The 16,015-nt window shown below is 36.8% G+C and overlaps 1 protein-coding gene across 1 annotated transcript; it reads left to right on the plus strand.

Moving 5' to 3' along the window:
- The first annotated feature begins 4,952 nt into the window (after positions 1-4,952).
- LOC114457701 (nuclear RNA export factor 1-like) lies at positions 4,953-14,680 on the plus strand. The gene is made up of 21 exons (XM_028439725.1): positions 4,953-5,211; positions 6,072-6,267; positions 6,888-7,032; positions 7,121-7,204; positions 7,460-7,564; positions 7,973-8,053; positions 8,539-8,608; positions 9,013-9,101; positions 9,219-9,326; positions 9,424-9,533; positions 10,209-10,245; positions 11,636-11,704; positions 11,863-11,918; positions 12,031-12,138; positions 12,257-12,315; positions 12,807-12,922; positions 13,005-13,047; positions 13,140-13,218; positions 14,051-14,233; positions 14,315-14,375; positions 14,451-14,680. The coding sequence occupies exons 1-21, from the start codon at positions 5,196-5,198 to the stop codon at positions 14,487-14,489; spliced, it is 1,854 nt and encodes a 617-aa protein (XP_028295526.1). The 5' UTR covers positions 4,953-5,195; the 3' UTR covers positions 14,490-14,680.
- The last annotated feature ends 1,335 nt before the right edge of the window (positions 14,681-16,015 follow it).

Here is a 16,015-nt window from a genome sequence, read left to right on the forward strand (position 1 = left end):
CACGTAAGCCCATGTAGGCACACTCCATGGGCTTCATGAGGGATTTAAAGGGGACATATCATGGTTTTAAATCCTTCTTTTTTACATATAAATCCTACAGTTGTGGTCTATATAAAGCGGAACTGCAATGCTTGGGTCTGAATTCCTCATTATTATAGCTCCACAGGCCCCTTTTCTACCCCTTTTCTGATGTGCTTCTGAGAGCAACTCGTTTTGGTGCGGTCTCTTTAAATGCAAATGTCTGAAGACGGTGCAACTGCTAATGCTAACAAAACAATGACAGGGACGTCTTATCACACTTTTTAGCGTTATTCACAGCTTATCGAAGTGCTCTGTTCGTCGTCTCCAAAGATAGAAGGAATTGAACCCTCAATCAGACAAAGTCTTTCAGCAAATCCTTCTTTATACTGGCAGAGGTTGCTGAAGCAGTCACCCTTGAAGTGCGTCACACACACAAAAATGACCTTACCCACAGATGTGGGTACATTTCTATAAAAAATAAAACTCAACCAGGCACTTTGAAAAGGTTCTGATGCTGGGAGACGTTGTAATGAAGCGTCCTCTCATAACTTCGGCATCCTTGAGCTTGGACTACAAAATAAAACCGAGAAATAAAAATGGCAGATTGCTCGAAGTGTTGGACCTGGAGTTGATGTACTAATTTGGCAGTTCCGCTGCAAATACTGTGATGTAATAGTTCAAAAAATGTAATAAAAAAAAAATGGTAAAATGGACGAGATTTTATATAGCGCTTTATCACCACACTGAAGCAGTCTCAAAGCGCTTTACATATCAGCTCATTCACCCAATCACTCTCACATTCACACACCAGTGGGACAGGACTGCCATGCAAGGCGCTAGTCGACCACTGGGAGCAACTTAGGGTTCAGTGTCTTGCCCAAGGACACTTCGACACATAGTCAGGTACTGGGATCGAACCCCCAACCTCTCGATCAGAAGACAACCCTCTACCACCTGAGCCATGGTAATAGAGAATAGAAAAATCGAAACAGATTGAAAAATATGAGCAAAACAGAATATAAAAATATCTACGGAGCACCTGAAGAGACTAATTTGATTTTTTCTGTACTTCTAAGCACTCTAAATATACAACAAAATGCATTTAAGGGCTAAAAAAGTGGATTTAGCATGATATGTCCCCTTTAAGTGGGCAAAGTGTGAATGGGCTGGATCTAAGGAAAACTATCTGGTACTCATGTTCTTTTGTAACATAGGTCCCACGTGGTCAGCCGAGGTGGGCATCGTTTGGATTTTACCGATGCTCGCCCCCCAAGCAAAGGCCACAGCCCCCCCACCAGCATCCCGGGCTGACAGGAGACTCCCACGCCAAACCCAATGGGAGAGCAGGCGCAGGGCGAAGGCGGCGGAGGGGGGGAGGACGAGACAGGGGACAGAGAGCAAGAGGAAAGAGTGGCAGAGAAACATGCTGGCCCCCAGCCCCAAGGGCCAACCAGACATGCACAGAGGAGGCAGGAGAGTAACACCAAACCACCCAGGGACCACGAGAGCACCCGAAAGGGACGCAGAGGCACCCAACACACCCCAGCAAGCCACCCAGGTCAAGGCCACCCCACAAGCCCATGGAGGTCCAGGACTACAGTTAGATCAGTGTGTTAGTAAAGAGTGGTGCTGGCAGTCGCTTGCAGGCTAGATCATCAGGCTAAAAACGAAAAAATCAAGATTCAATGCAATTAGACCTGTATATATTGTTGAAACAACAACAAAAAGAGGCTTTAAAACTGTAAGTCTGTACCGTACTACACAATGTTTTCATCTGGTGGCTCTGTTTAGGGAAAAAGAACTACGCTTGTCACGTTATTGTCGTCAGGTCCGCTCATCTTTTTGAGTGGTTTGTGTGTTTGTCCCGCTCCGCTCAGCCACCAGAACTCAATCGTCTGGTGAGCACTTCCAGATTAATCACCTTTATGAAAAATACAAGGAGATTAAGATAGATTCCAGGCTAGCCCACTCATGTCTTTTGCACCAAGGCGAGGCAAATTTATTTGTATAGCGCATTTCATACACAAGGCAACTCAATGTGCTTTACATGATCAAAAAGTGCAACAGGAAACATTCAACAGCTTAAAATCAATAAGAACATTAAAGTAAGCAAAAAATAAAAATAATCAATAAACACATTACATCAACAATATGACCAAAAATATCCCTGGAGATCTGGATAATAATATTATTAATGATGCATTGGATTTTATTTGGTGCTTTTCATCGACACTCAAAGCGCTTTACGTAATTTTCGTTCATGTTTCTGTGTTGTGTTACAGTAGAATAGCATGTTTAGGCATTGGAATCGTTTCAGTTCTACTCACGTTTTCATCTGAACTAGACGATGAAATGTTAAAATGTCTGTATTCATCAGAGAAGTTATACATGGTCTAACTTACTGCTTAACATGCTAGAATATGTGCTACACAGGGCTACATAGTGTGTATGTGAGCTAATGATGCTAATGATGGTAAACAGCTATAACCAGTGTTTATTACACACATACTGTGATGACGTTTTGTGCCCAGACACATAATTATTCATTTATAGTTTAAATAGTGTTTACATACATATTATTTACAGTTAAAAAGCACTCAGCTTTGTTCACTAAATTCCTGTAAACAATTGTTCTAGTGCAGTGGTTCCCAAACTTTTCACAGTCCGTACCCCTTCAAACATTTAACCTGAGGCCATGTACCCCCTACTCCTGCACACTATAATGTAATGCAGCGTTTTTTAACCTTGGGGTCGTGAACCCATGTTGGGTCACCTGGAATTAAAATGGAGTCCTCTGAAATATATAATAATTTATGATTAAAAAAAAAAAAAAAACTGATGAAAATGTATTTTTTAAAATGTTTTAATTATAATTTTTCAAATCATAAAACCACACACAAAACAAACTTAAATAACTGTATTCTATGCTTTCACTTTCACAAATTTAGTCTACATAAAATAAAACGCAGTATAAAAATATCTGAGCTGGCACATCTTGTCACATTGTGTCCTAATCCTCACAACAACAAACATTATCAAAAGATAATTCTAGAAAGAAAAGAAAAAGAAAATTAAATGTGTGGCTTTATTGTTTTTTCATTTCAGATGTGATTGATCCACTGAAGCAGAGGATGAATGCTGTAACCATCACTGCTGTGTTACACATGGACCAAAGTTTCCTCTCAGCCTGTTGTTAATAGAAATGAAACACTTTCTCATCTGCTTTGCTTCAGTTCATTTAGGGCCAACATTGTTGAATTGATTGATCACCAACATTTGACACTACACAGATATACAGTATGTATGAATAACGTGCTTCAAGTAGAGAAAATAAGACATGAAAGCATTAGAAAATGAGTGTTTTTCTTCTTTTTTAATGTAATATCTTTATGTAGGTCAAACAGTCAAACATTGTTTTGTGTTGTACATGTGAGTGACATATATAACATTCTGTCAACTGTACCTTCCATGCTGTGGTTGTTGGGTGGGTGGGGGGGTTCATGTTTGTACAGACTGGTAAAGAGGGCTGATCTGTGGTGGACACAGAGCTGGACTCTGGTGGCAGAATGACAGACCCTGGAGAAGACTCCATCCATCCTGGAGAAAACAAAGCCCCCACTGCACTGGACCATGATCACACAGAACAGCTGTTTAGTCTCTGAGCTGCTCCACAAACACTCAGGAAGTATGCATCATTAATAATATTATTATCCACCGGTATATGTGAAGTTGCCCGTAGTATTGTAGTTGTTGCTAATGAATTCAACCAGGACTCCAAGCTCCGAGTATGCTTTATGACGACTGTGTCCTCTTGAACTAAAGTATCCTCTTTACCTGTCCGTCACTAATGTTAAAGTTGTGTCAACTGCAAATCTTTAATATCTTTATATTCTAACTCGAAAAGTAAAAATCAATGAATGGATGAATATTCAGCGCTGTGGATGACGCCATTGTGATGAACTCTGACCCGGAACCAGTCTCTGTGTTTAAAAAAAATAAATAAAAAATTCCCACAGGAAAAATTAATTCGGAAAACAGATTTAAAAAAAACATTATTTCGGTAAACGGATTTAAAAAAAAAATATTAATTTGGAAAACCGATTTAAAAAAAAATATTATTTCAGAAAACGGATTTAAAAAATATATATATTAATTCGGAAAACGGATTTTAAAAAAAATATTTCTTCAGAAAACGGATTTAAAAAAAAGATTATTTCGGAAAATGGATTTAAAAAAAAAATTATTTCGGAAAACAGATTCTAAAAAATATATTAATTCAGAAAACGGATTTAAAAAAAATATTAATTCGGAAAAGGGATTTAAAAAAATATTAATTCGGAAAATGGATTTTAAAAAAAAATGAATTCGCAAAACGGATTAAAAAATAATATTAATTCGGAAAATGGATTTTTTTTTTACTGACTACAATGCTCCATCGTATAATAATGATAATAAAAATAATTTAAAAGTAATTCTCCATTTTGAAAAAAGTTTTTTAATTCTCAATAATTACATGCTTCCATTGTACTATTTAAAAGGTTGAAATCTTGCTCTTTAAAATCATTCGATATTTTTGTTTTGAGTAAATTCCGATTTAGTTTGTTTTTTATTTGATGTTTGGTTTTTGATTATCAATGTTGTGTATTGTGTTTAATCTGTTTTTGTTCCTATTTGTCTTTTTTTTAAAAAATTAACATTTAAAAACACAAAACATTCGTATATTTACATGTGAACTGTAAAAATATTTATATATTTTAATTTTTCTATTTTATATATATATATATATAACAAAAAACAGTCACATATTTAATTGTGTACTATTTAAATTTAAAAAAAAACATCGTATGGTCTGTTTACATTCAAATATCACGTCCAAGCATATCAGGAAGTGACGTGTATTTGCGCATGCGTTGTTAGGATTGGGCACTGACAGTTGACTTATGTAAACAGGAAGTAGTCCATCGCTCTCATCGTTATAGCAGAAGTCGTTACATGCTAACGTTTCAGCTGTATATTGCAGCCATCTGTGTGTTTTTCTATCACATACATTGAGGCAGTGTGTGTGTTAGTCTTTCTCTTGGATTTTATACTTTGTGTTCGAATTAAGAACTTGTTTTTCCACGGACTGTTCAACCGACTTTTTGTTTTTTTAAAAACAACACGGTCACAGGAACATGGCGTATTTCAACGGTAAGAGACTTCTGTGGAGCTCAGCTTTAATATTAAACATCTGCTGATTTCATTTAGAGGAATTTGACTTCAAAATGAGGAGGGAGGTCAGCAGAGCTGGGAATAGTGTCATGGAGTCACTGTACACAGCTGGTATATTGTCTAAATACATGTAAACCATGTGCCAAACTACACTGTACCTGCAATCTATGGATCCTTTTAGGTTCTGTAATATCTCAGCATTAGTTATAAAGGCGGATAGCTTGGTTTGTGCACTGAGCTCTGAGACAAAGCACAGGGTAACGGTTGTTCTAGTTTGTGGGGTTTAAACTCATTTTATTTTTGTGGGGACAATAGGGCCCGATCTATAAACAAAACCCCAAAAACACTGTCAGAGTGAACAGAACCAGACCTGATGTCCACTACACCTGGTCTCCAAATGTCAAAAGGTTCACATTAAAATACCTGTTTATGTACATTACACATTTGCTTTATCTTTGGTTGTTAGTTAAGCCCTACATATACCAACATTTAACCACACGGATTCATTTAATTTCACTGACTAAATTTGCTTATTCAATTCATTTATTAAAATATTTCATTATATAATTATACTGTAAATTTATAATTTTAGTATTTTTTATGGCAACTGAATGCTGGTACAAAAATACATTTTACTGCACATTGTACAATCCAAGACAAAGCATAGAGATGCACAGTGCTATAGGACAATTCTTGGCCAAAACCAAAAATGAAAAAAAACCAAGACCACAAACTGAAAGAATTAATTTTGTCATTATTAGTAACATTGCATTTATGGCTATGCATGTGTACTAAACTCACTAAAATTATAGGTTAATGATGTGGATTTTCTTTTACAGAGGACAATCACAGAATTGCACCCCTACACTTTCGCAAACACCGAGGCCCCTACAAGGGGTCGTCGTTCCGCAGAGACCGACAGCGGGGGAACCACCATGGTGGATTTGGAGGACCTGGACTCTTGTCCAGGCTTGTCATTGATCGAGATGTTACCATGAGTGACAGCTCTCAGGACAGCAGTTCTCAGCCAAGATAGTAAGTGTTGACTTTCATTAAATGTTGTCTTTCTAAGAATGGCATGGTATTCCTGAAACAACATTCAATTCATACATTGTAAATGAAATACATTTTTGAAATTTAGTTTTTTTTAGAAATTTTTATCATTTCCTAAAGAAAATATTAGTTTTTAACTGATGTGAGGAAACAAAATAAATACTGGTAAATAAAAAAACTCATAATAAACAAAAATGTATGTCAAAAATAAAATAAGATACAATAAAAGGTAGATATAAGTTGTAGTGACATGGATTATTCTGAGTGCTCCTTTTTAATTATTTAGAGGTCATATAAATATGTATGAGAACAGCATTAATGTCACTATATTTCCTCTCAGGCATCAATGGTTTACTGAATCTGATCAGGTTTAATGATTACGTTTTGACCAACTTAGTTTAAATAAACCTAATTCAAATTGGATTAGAATTAGATATAACTGTGCAGTATTCTTCAGAGACCAGATAGCAGCAGATGACAGAAGGCTCATTACAACCAGAAAAGACTTCCATGAAAACCCACAATCCTTAGAACTGTTTGGTCACTTGCCTTTTGCTCTTGTACAGAAATCATCATCATTAGTATTATTTTGTCTTGTTCAGCAATCCTTATGGGAGAGAATTTTGCAAAGGAGACGGTCGTATGGACAGAGATTGGCGACAAGGCAAAGGTGGAGGTGGCAGAGGAGGAGGGAGAGGAGCTTTCAGAGGAGGAACTAGAAGCCGAACAGGCTGGTTTAAAATCACGGTGTGTAAGCTCACACTCACACTCACATCTGGTTAATCTGCTTTGTGATTGGTCTAACAGGATCCCCATTTGTTTGCCTTGTCAACAGATTCCTCACGGCAAAAAGTATGACAAGAAGTGGTTAGTGCCAGCTCTACAGGACATCTGCTCCATCCCTTACACTCCTATTCAGGTGAGTGTTGGCAGGATTTTATCATTTACTAATAAGTGATTGAGATAAAAAAGATGTTGTTTATCACTTGAGATGTATGGAGGTAATGCCTTTGCTTTATCATTGTATTTATCATCCTTTGTATACGTTGATTATTACAGTGAGTTTGAACACTTTTTCCTTTATTTTATTTACTTGTGATAATCACTAATACTTTTTATATCTCTAACAATCACCTAAATGCTATGTTTTAATTGCATTTTTTCTATTTACTAGTATCATGACGACCACAATAACGTTCATTTCTACGTTGATGATTTCACTACTGCCAGTGCCCTGCGCAAGTGTTCTCGCAAGGTCAGAGACTGTGATGGCTATAAGGTACGTTTGTGGTGACAACTGGAAACACAAACTCACTTCTATGAGAACTTTGTGTTATCTGTTATCAGCCTTGAGCTCACGTACACCTGCCTTTATGAGAATTGTTTTTTTATTACTTTTTTCATGCAAATGGCTTGAAAACTGAGCTTCAGGATCTTCAGTTTGAAAACACCAATTACAAATGTTTCTGAATACTTAAAAATGACCAAGGATTTCTTAGAAAACTACAGTCAAAACCACCAACTGGGTCTCAGTGTTTGTCCAGTGCATCTCACAGTGAACAATGTTTACTGATAAATGTATTCTTTGCATTTAGTGAATTGTTTGCTAAATGTTCTCACAGGCTCTACATTACTGTTTTCACTCATTAGTTTGTGATGTTTTTTTTCTTGACTGATGTTCCTCAAGGTGGCGGTACACATCAAGCGCAGTGATCCCCCCAACTTCCTCTTCCCTAATCTGAAGGTTGAAGAATTGGAGCATCTGAAGGTCAGTGATAACAAATCATCCAGGGGGTCAGTGTGGACATTGTGGAGGAGTTCAAATACCTGGGAGTGAATTTCACCCTGATGTGAATTTGATCTACTAATAGTTTATTTGTTTAGTTAAATGTGTTAAATTATGTGTGACACAATTAGGGTTGCAAAGAGGTGGAAGATTTCCAGTAAATGTTCAAAGGAATTTAAGATTGGGAATATTCTAAAATAGAAACTTTTCATGGGAATTATGTATAGGAATTTACTGGACATTTTTAGTTATTTTAAATAATAATACCATAGCCAAATGTTAACATCCATACAAAATAGTACATACAATAGTACATCTTGTTTTTTAGGACTTGCAGAAAGTAGTATGTTAGCATTAATTGGTCAAAGTTGTTGTCTGTTAATGGTTAAATAGTTAACTATGAGCATCCCTGATTTAAAAGAATGTTTTTGAACTGTTTTAAAGATGTTTTTTCTTCTCTTTTCTAGCAATGCATGTCAAAACGTTTTGATGGCTCACAGCAAGCTTTGGATCTGACCAGTATTCACACAGACCCAGGTAACCACACCACCTCTTTTGGCATTAAATTATTCACAATGTTGGCCACTTACTTTGACATCTCAAAGAAAACACCTTTTATTGGGGATGTGTTGTTTTATATAGTGGAAATATTTATCAATCACTGTTTTTTAAAACACAATCTAAATGGCATGTGTTACTGGGTTAACAGGCTGGAAGCACCAGGTGATACTTTTATATACAGTTTACATTTTTGTGGTTAGAATTATTATTCATTGATTACAGTTGGTTTCATAATGTATTATTATTATTATTTATTTATTTATTTTTTCTTAAAATGTTTTAAATCTTCTGAATTGTGTTGTTCATGATGAAATATTACCTTGTGGATTCTTTCATAAGTGGACGTGAATGTTGAAACTTTTATGTTTACTTTGAAACAGACTTGGTCTCACAGGATATTAAAGTGGCTTTAAACAGGAAAACAAACATGGAGGCCGTCATTAAGATCATTGAAGAAAACATTCCTCAGGTAACGGTCGTACGACAATCAGCAACAATCTGTGTATCTTCATATACTGTGGATACTTTAAAAGTTAGATCATCAAAGTGAAGTCGAGACCTAATGAAATCAATGTTTTCTTTGCAGTTGACAAGCTTGAATCTCAGTCACAACTGCATCCAGAGACTGGATGAACTCAGCGAGCTTGTGACCAAAGTGCCTCATCTGAAGGCCCTGAACCTTTCACACAACGACGTGAGACTGGCCGCTCCAAGGCTTTCATTATCATGTTTGTGTAGTAGTGTTGAAGGTTCATGTGTTGACGCCTACCGGCTTCCTGTTTGTTCCTCAGCTGAAAAGCGAACATGAGCTGGACAAGTTGAAGGGGCTGAAACTGGTGGAGCTGTGGCTGGTCAGAAACCCTCTCTGTGACCTTTTCAAAGACCCATCTTCATACGTCAGGTCAGTTTTCTTGATCCAAAATTGATGTTTTGATGATTTCTTTAACGAAGGCAGTTTCTACTAATCCAACGTCTTATATCTGAGTTTCCCACAGCATGCAACCAACGTGTGTCAAACCTGCTGTTGTGTGTTTTTGTTCCTAATGAATGAATGAATTTTCCCTCAGTTGATGGAGAACTTGTAAACAAAGGAAAACCCAACAATGTCCAAATTGAGAAAAGTGCTTTGTGTATGGCTGTGTTAAATCACAGGGTCTAACAATGCACTTAAAATGTACTTGATGTTTTTTTCACCAAGACTCTGTTTTGTTTTTGAGTGACAGTGACTCGTTGGTTGCCCTGCATCTTCACCAGAGTGGGGAGGAGTTAAGACCAGACTGGTGGTAACCACCTCTCCCAGTAGCGCATCACTTCTCTCTTTAGAAAAAACCGTTTGTTTGGCAGTTTTCAGCTCAAACTGGTAGACCGTGTTTGTGTATATGTTGCTTTGCTACGTCAAATCTGTGTGTATCACCAAAATGGGGCAGAGGGTGAGTATACCTGCTGGTAAGTACACTCCAGGGTGGGCATTCAGGTGAACGTGGGACATGGTCATGTATGTTAGCGTATATTCAACAATGAGGAAGATGAATTCTCATACTAATTTCTCTGCTTTTCAATTTTGTTTCCATACCAGTGCTGTGTGCCAGAAGTTTCCCCAGCTTCTGAAGTTGGTAGGTCTACTCACTCATTCATTCATCAGCAGTTTATGGTCACTCAGTCTTCATTTCTACCAGCATAGTTTTGATACTAGAGGACCTTAGTGTTTAACGTCATTTTGTCAATTATCAGTTGTGTTAAAGCTGCTGGGAACAATAATTATCTATCAGATAAAAGACATGGTGTAGGCCTCCATAGATCTATGACTCAAAGATCAATTGCACGACAAAATAATAGAAAGGAAATTGCAGCTTGAAAGTTTGTTCTGAGTTTTTGCATTGCATTGTGGGATGTGGAGTCCCATAGATGGAAGGATAGAGGTGTTCTTAATTCTTATCATGATTTCTCATTTGTCCCTAAAAACTCTGTCAAATAGACTTCTCAACACAATTCTGGTGTTTTCACAGACTGAACGTTGTGGCAAAACAGTGGTAGAAGTGTATTTTGGGGCTTACACAGAAAGTTCTATATATCCAGCTGAAATTGATTGCCTCACGTAGTGATGTGATGTCACGGGGACAAACCAGAACATAAATGGAGTCAAACCACCACTGTCTTCCTTGTCTGTGGGAAGAACGCAAGAAATCCTGATAATAATGAAATCAACTTCCAAGCAACAATTTCAACCTTTTATATTTAGAGTGATCTAACATATATTAATCTAAGGTCTACAGTATGTCTTTATCTGATTTAAAAAATAAAAAGATCATATCTAGCAGCTATAAGTACAGTATATTGTACTTGTTTACAAGATGTAAAATCTTCAAATAATTAAGTAGTTTTGTTTCCCCCAAATATTTATTTATTTATTTTTCAGAGACGATGCAATCAACATAATTACAATAAAGGTTTACAGCTGATGTGATGCATAAAGAGCTTCTAGCTAATGCTAATTCACAGCTCATGTCCCTGATTGGGCCTTTTTACACAATTTACAATAATAAAATACATTAATACAACATTTGTATAAAACTTTTTACAATCACACACATACACACACGATCCCACATACATTCACACAGACTCAGTGTTATTTACTTTGGTTTGTTTTCAGCCAAGACTAAACCCTAGAAGTGAACATTTTAAACTCAGATATGGTTTTAAATTCTGTGGATAATGAGTTCCACAGCTTCAGACCTGAGTATGATGTACCAGTCACTATATATTTATTATTACTGGTTCATTTAGTTTGAGTTTTTTTTATCCACTTGGACCAACCAGATTAGTTCAGAGGTCACAGATTGGCTTTGTTCTGGTACCTTGAGTTTAGTTTGTGTTTTGGTCCAGTGGTTTTTAAGGATAATGTTATGGCCAGTGTCAGTCGTGTTTCAAATAACACCAGAAAATCACCAAATGAACTGATGTTTTCCAACTTGTACTAAACTGTGTATTGTCCCTCATCAGGATGGAAATGACCTCCCCCCACACATTGGCTTTGATGTGGAAACACCCACCACTCTCCCACCTTGCAAGGTTAGTCAGTGTGATGCTGAATTGTCTGTGTCTGTTGTGTTCAAAACGTCACTTGTCAAAGTACAAGAATATAGAAGCCACTATATTTTTAGATTCAAGCCTTTTCTGTAATGAACGTCTCATTTCTCCTGCTAAATGTTGACCATGTGATCACACAGGGAAGCTGCTTTGGCTCTGATGACGCTAAAGTCTACATTCAGCGCTTTTTGCAACAGTGAGTTTCTAACACTTTTCTCTATGTCGCTTCACAGCGTTTCTAACAATAAGTAGGAAATGACATCAGTGATTGGTGTTGATATGCAGAGTGTGTTTTGTTTGTTTCACAGGTACTACAGTGTGTACGACTCTGGAGACAGACAGTCACTGCTGGGGGCCTACCATGATGACGCATTATTATCACTAACAACACCGTACAACGTCCAGAATCCATCAAGGTAAGGAGACACACACACACACACACACACACACACACACACAGGTGTATAACTTTGATTAAATGGCTACGTTTTCTTTGAGTGGTGCTGATTTTTTTGTTCTGGCTTTGTTTTTCAGGAGCGGTCTGAGAGAATATTTCAAAGACAGTAGAAACCTGAAGAGGACCAAAGACTCCAGTAAGTTCTCCTGAAGTGAACGTATGACTTGTAATGATTAGGGTTGGGTACCTTAACCTGGAACAAGTGTGGGACCAGTTCCCATGGAAACGCTAGTAACCGGGTCCAATAAGAACAAAGATTTTGGTGTCACACATTACTTGATACACATGACGTCGGTGCCGCTGCTCAGATCATTGATCAATGGCCTCATTTTTAACCGTAGCACATTCACAAAACATGGCCTAAAAGAAGGTGCATGACATTATCCTCCATAAATAAATGAATGTGTGGGAAACCCTGATGTGAATTTGATCTAATAATAGTTTATTTGTTTAGTTAAATGTGTTAAATTTGGCTCTGGAAATAAAAGGGCATTTTGAGATTTTGAAGTTAGTTTAAAGTAATGATTTAGCACCAGAAGCGTTGAAAAAGTAGCGAGTAGTAACTGATACCCAACCCTAGTAATGATGGAGCCCACCTGATGTTTGTCTTGTTTTCACCTGCCCTAGCGATGCGTTTCCATCTGCTAAAGCACAAACGGCTGAATGTGGTGGCGCTCCTCAACGAGCTGCCAAAAACTCAGCATGACATCACCTCTTTCACCGTGGACGTAAACGCCTACACAGTGAGTTCACGTCTGATCTGCCACACACTGAGTTACATCATTTGTGTTGTTCACACTCAGCCAAACTGCTTTGTTTTCACAGAATACGCTGCTGTCATTCACAGTGGGCGGAGTCTTCAAAGAAGGTCAGTATCTTAGTCGTCATGGTTTTAAGAAGATCCACTGCAACTCATCTGTTGCTCACTAACGCTTTCCTGGGTTTTTTGTGGTTTTTCAGTTGTTGTAGATGATAAATCTAAAGAATCTACAAGGGCCTTCTCCAGAGTTTTCATCACAGTTCCAGCAGTGAATTCTGGGTAGGTTACACACTTAAAACCAAAGTGCTGATTGGCAGCTGTAGCTTCAGATAATGCTTGCCTCCACTAGTATGACTGGAATGAACAAACGGTTGCATGTTCAATTTCATGTCTGTAAATACTGTTTCACCACGTGTGTTTTCTGTGTATTCCTATATTTACCTAATGTATTTTTATTTGTCCATAAAAGAAAATGATAAACCATAATGCTTTTACACAACAACCATTGTTATTGTAGAGATTACTAGGGATGGGCACCTTTCACATTTAAACCGATACTTGGTACTCGTAAATCAGTATCGGTACTCAACGATACCACTTTTCAGTACTTTTGTGCAGTAATAAATATTAAATAATATAATCTCAAAATATTCCAATTTACCATATTTATTTCTCATATCAATAATTATAATAATAATGATAATTATAACAAACAACTTTTAACAAATATATCAAACCAACATCTGTTTGCATTGTAGCACAATATAATCAGGGTTGGGGTCAATTATAATTGTAATTGCTTATTTGATAATTACAATTATGCCATAATTATAATTGTATTTTTAAAAGATCTCTTGCTGTCATAATCATGATTATATTGTAATTGAGTTCAGATAATTGACTATTTAATTGTTATTGCCATGAAAATTCTATCAAAATTGTCAATTATAGTTTAATGCTAAACTGATAAACCATGTTACAGTTCTATATGTACAGTTCTACACATATGTAGGTAACAATATGTTTGGTGTGGCCCTATAACACTGTAATATTAACACCATAGAAAGTCTCTAACCTTTGAACCCTGTGGTCCTCGTTCATACTTGAACAGTTTGTGCATCATCAACGACCAGCTCTTCATCAGAATGGCTACAACGGAGCAGATCAGCAGAGCTTTTGTGGCGCCTGCCCCGACCCCTTCCTCCAGCCCAGTGCCCACCCTCACTGCCCCACAGCAGGAGATGCTCAGCACCTTCTCCCTGAAGTCAGGCATGAAGCTGGAATGGTCCCTGAAGTAGGTGTCCTCTCCTAATGCCGTCTACCAGACTGGGATGAATGTCACAGCTCACTGGTAAACACTGTCTGTGTGTTGCAGGTGTCTGCAGGATAACGAGTGGGACTTGAACAAAGCAGCACATATCTTCACTCAGTTAAAGGTGACACGACTCTAAACAATCCACGTCATGGTTTAAATGTGCTGATGTCTAAAGTAGCAACTGTTTCTGTTTCAGACGGCGGGAAAGATCCCAGACGTGGCGTTCCTAAAGTAAATCGTTGAAGAAAGAAAAACAGTCTTTGTATTTTTGTATAGAATAAAGTTAAAGTGAACTCATATGAACCGTTTCATCAGATATTTGACCTGAATACTGTTGGGTCGTGAGTCTTTTAGTTACATTAGTTCATTGACCCCCTACAGAAACCACAGCTTGCTTTATTGGTAATAAAATCACATTGTTAGTGAGATAATTGTGTGCATTCTTTCTGTACCCACTCCAGTTCAGGTTGTTTTCTACCATTACAATACATGTAAAACCCTGTTTTTTATTTATTCCATGCTGAGTGGATCTAGTTAAACTACTGGTCAACAATAGGGGTGTGAAAAAAAAATGATTTCACAGTATATTGAGATTTTTTTGGGTGCTGATTTTAAATAGATTTATTTATTTATTTAATTAATATTTTTGTGTATTTGTGCAATATTTCAGTGGTTACAATGCTTTCAATTTGTTGCAATGGTTACTTGATTTTATGATGGCAGTGTGTAATACCTGCAATATTTATGTATTCACAGACATTTTATTTTCATATAATCTGTTCAGATCAGTGTTTAAACTGATACAATAGGAGAAATTATTTGTTCTTATTTTTGTGCATTATCAGTAACTCAGGGTGATTTATCATTAATGTTCTCACTTACAGTTGTTACAATGCCGTCATTATGTTGTCATGGTTACTTTGAGACTTCTACACAGTAGTTTTAGTGAAAAGAAACTTGTTGCACTTTATGTTATGATGTCAGTGTGTAACACTGTATTTTCTTTTTTTCAGTGAAAATGTGTAAAAACACTAATAATAAATAATAAACAGGAGATTTTGAAGCAAATAGTTTTGACTCAATTCATCCTCTGACTGATCAATATCTACTGATGAACATATACAGCAACTTGATTTTTCATCTCTACGTTTAATTTTGATATTAACTGGGTAGAATATCGTGATAATATCGTATCGTATTGCAACATCCTTCCCAATACTCACCCCTAGTCAACAACAGACTCCTATGATGGTTTGTCATTTACAGTGTTTCCCCAAACTGTTCACAGTCCCGTACCCCTTCAGACATTTAACCTGAATCCATGTACCCCCCACCACTGCACACTTGAAAAACACTGCATTCCATTATGTTTTTTAACCATGGGGTCATGACCCCATGTGGGGTCGCCTGGAATTCAAATGGGGTCCTCTAAAATGTCTAATTATTTATAATAATAGAAAAATACTGATTAAATATGCATTTTTAAGAGTTTTTTTTAAAAAAAAATTATTCTTTTTTCCAAATTATAACACCATATACAAAACAATCTTAGACGACTGTATTCTATACTTTCACTTTCTCAAATAAAAATCTAGTTTGAATGAAATAAGTATAAAAATAGCATAAACGGTATAAGGATATCTGAGCTGGTGCATCTTGTCACTTTGAGCACTAATCCTGGCAACAACAAACATTATCAAACGCTAATTGGAGAAAGAAAAAAATGATAATAAAATGGAGTCACAACCCAAAAAAGGTTGA

The sequence above is a fragment of the Gouania willdenowi genome, chromosome 24, assembly GCF_900634775.1.
Source record: "Gouania willdenowi chromosome 24, fGouWil2.1, whole genome shotgun sequence".
Taxonomy (NCBI): domain Eukaryota; kingdom Metazoa; phylum Chordata; class Actinopteri; order Blenniiformes; family Gobiesocidae; genus Gouania; species Gouania willdenowi.

Coding starts and splice junctions, on each gene's coding strand:
- LOC114457701 (XM_028439725.1), top strand. Junction 7,033..7,120: donor CAGGCTGGTTTAAAATCACG/GTGTGTAAGCTC, acceptor CCTTGTCAACAG/ATTCCTCACGGCAAAAAGTA. Junction 8,054..8,538: donor AAGAATTGGAGCATCTGAAG/GTCAGTGATAAC, acceptor TCTCTTTTCTAG/CAATGCATGTCAAAACGTTT.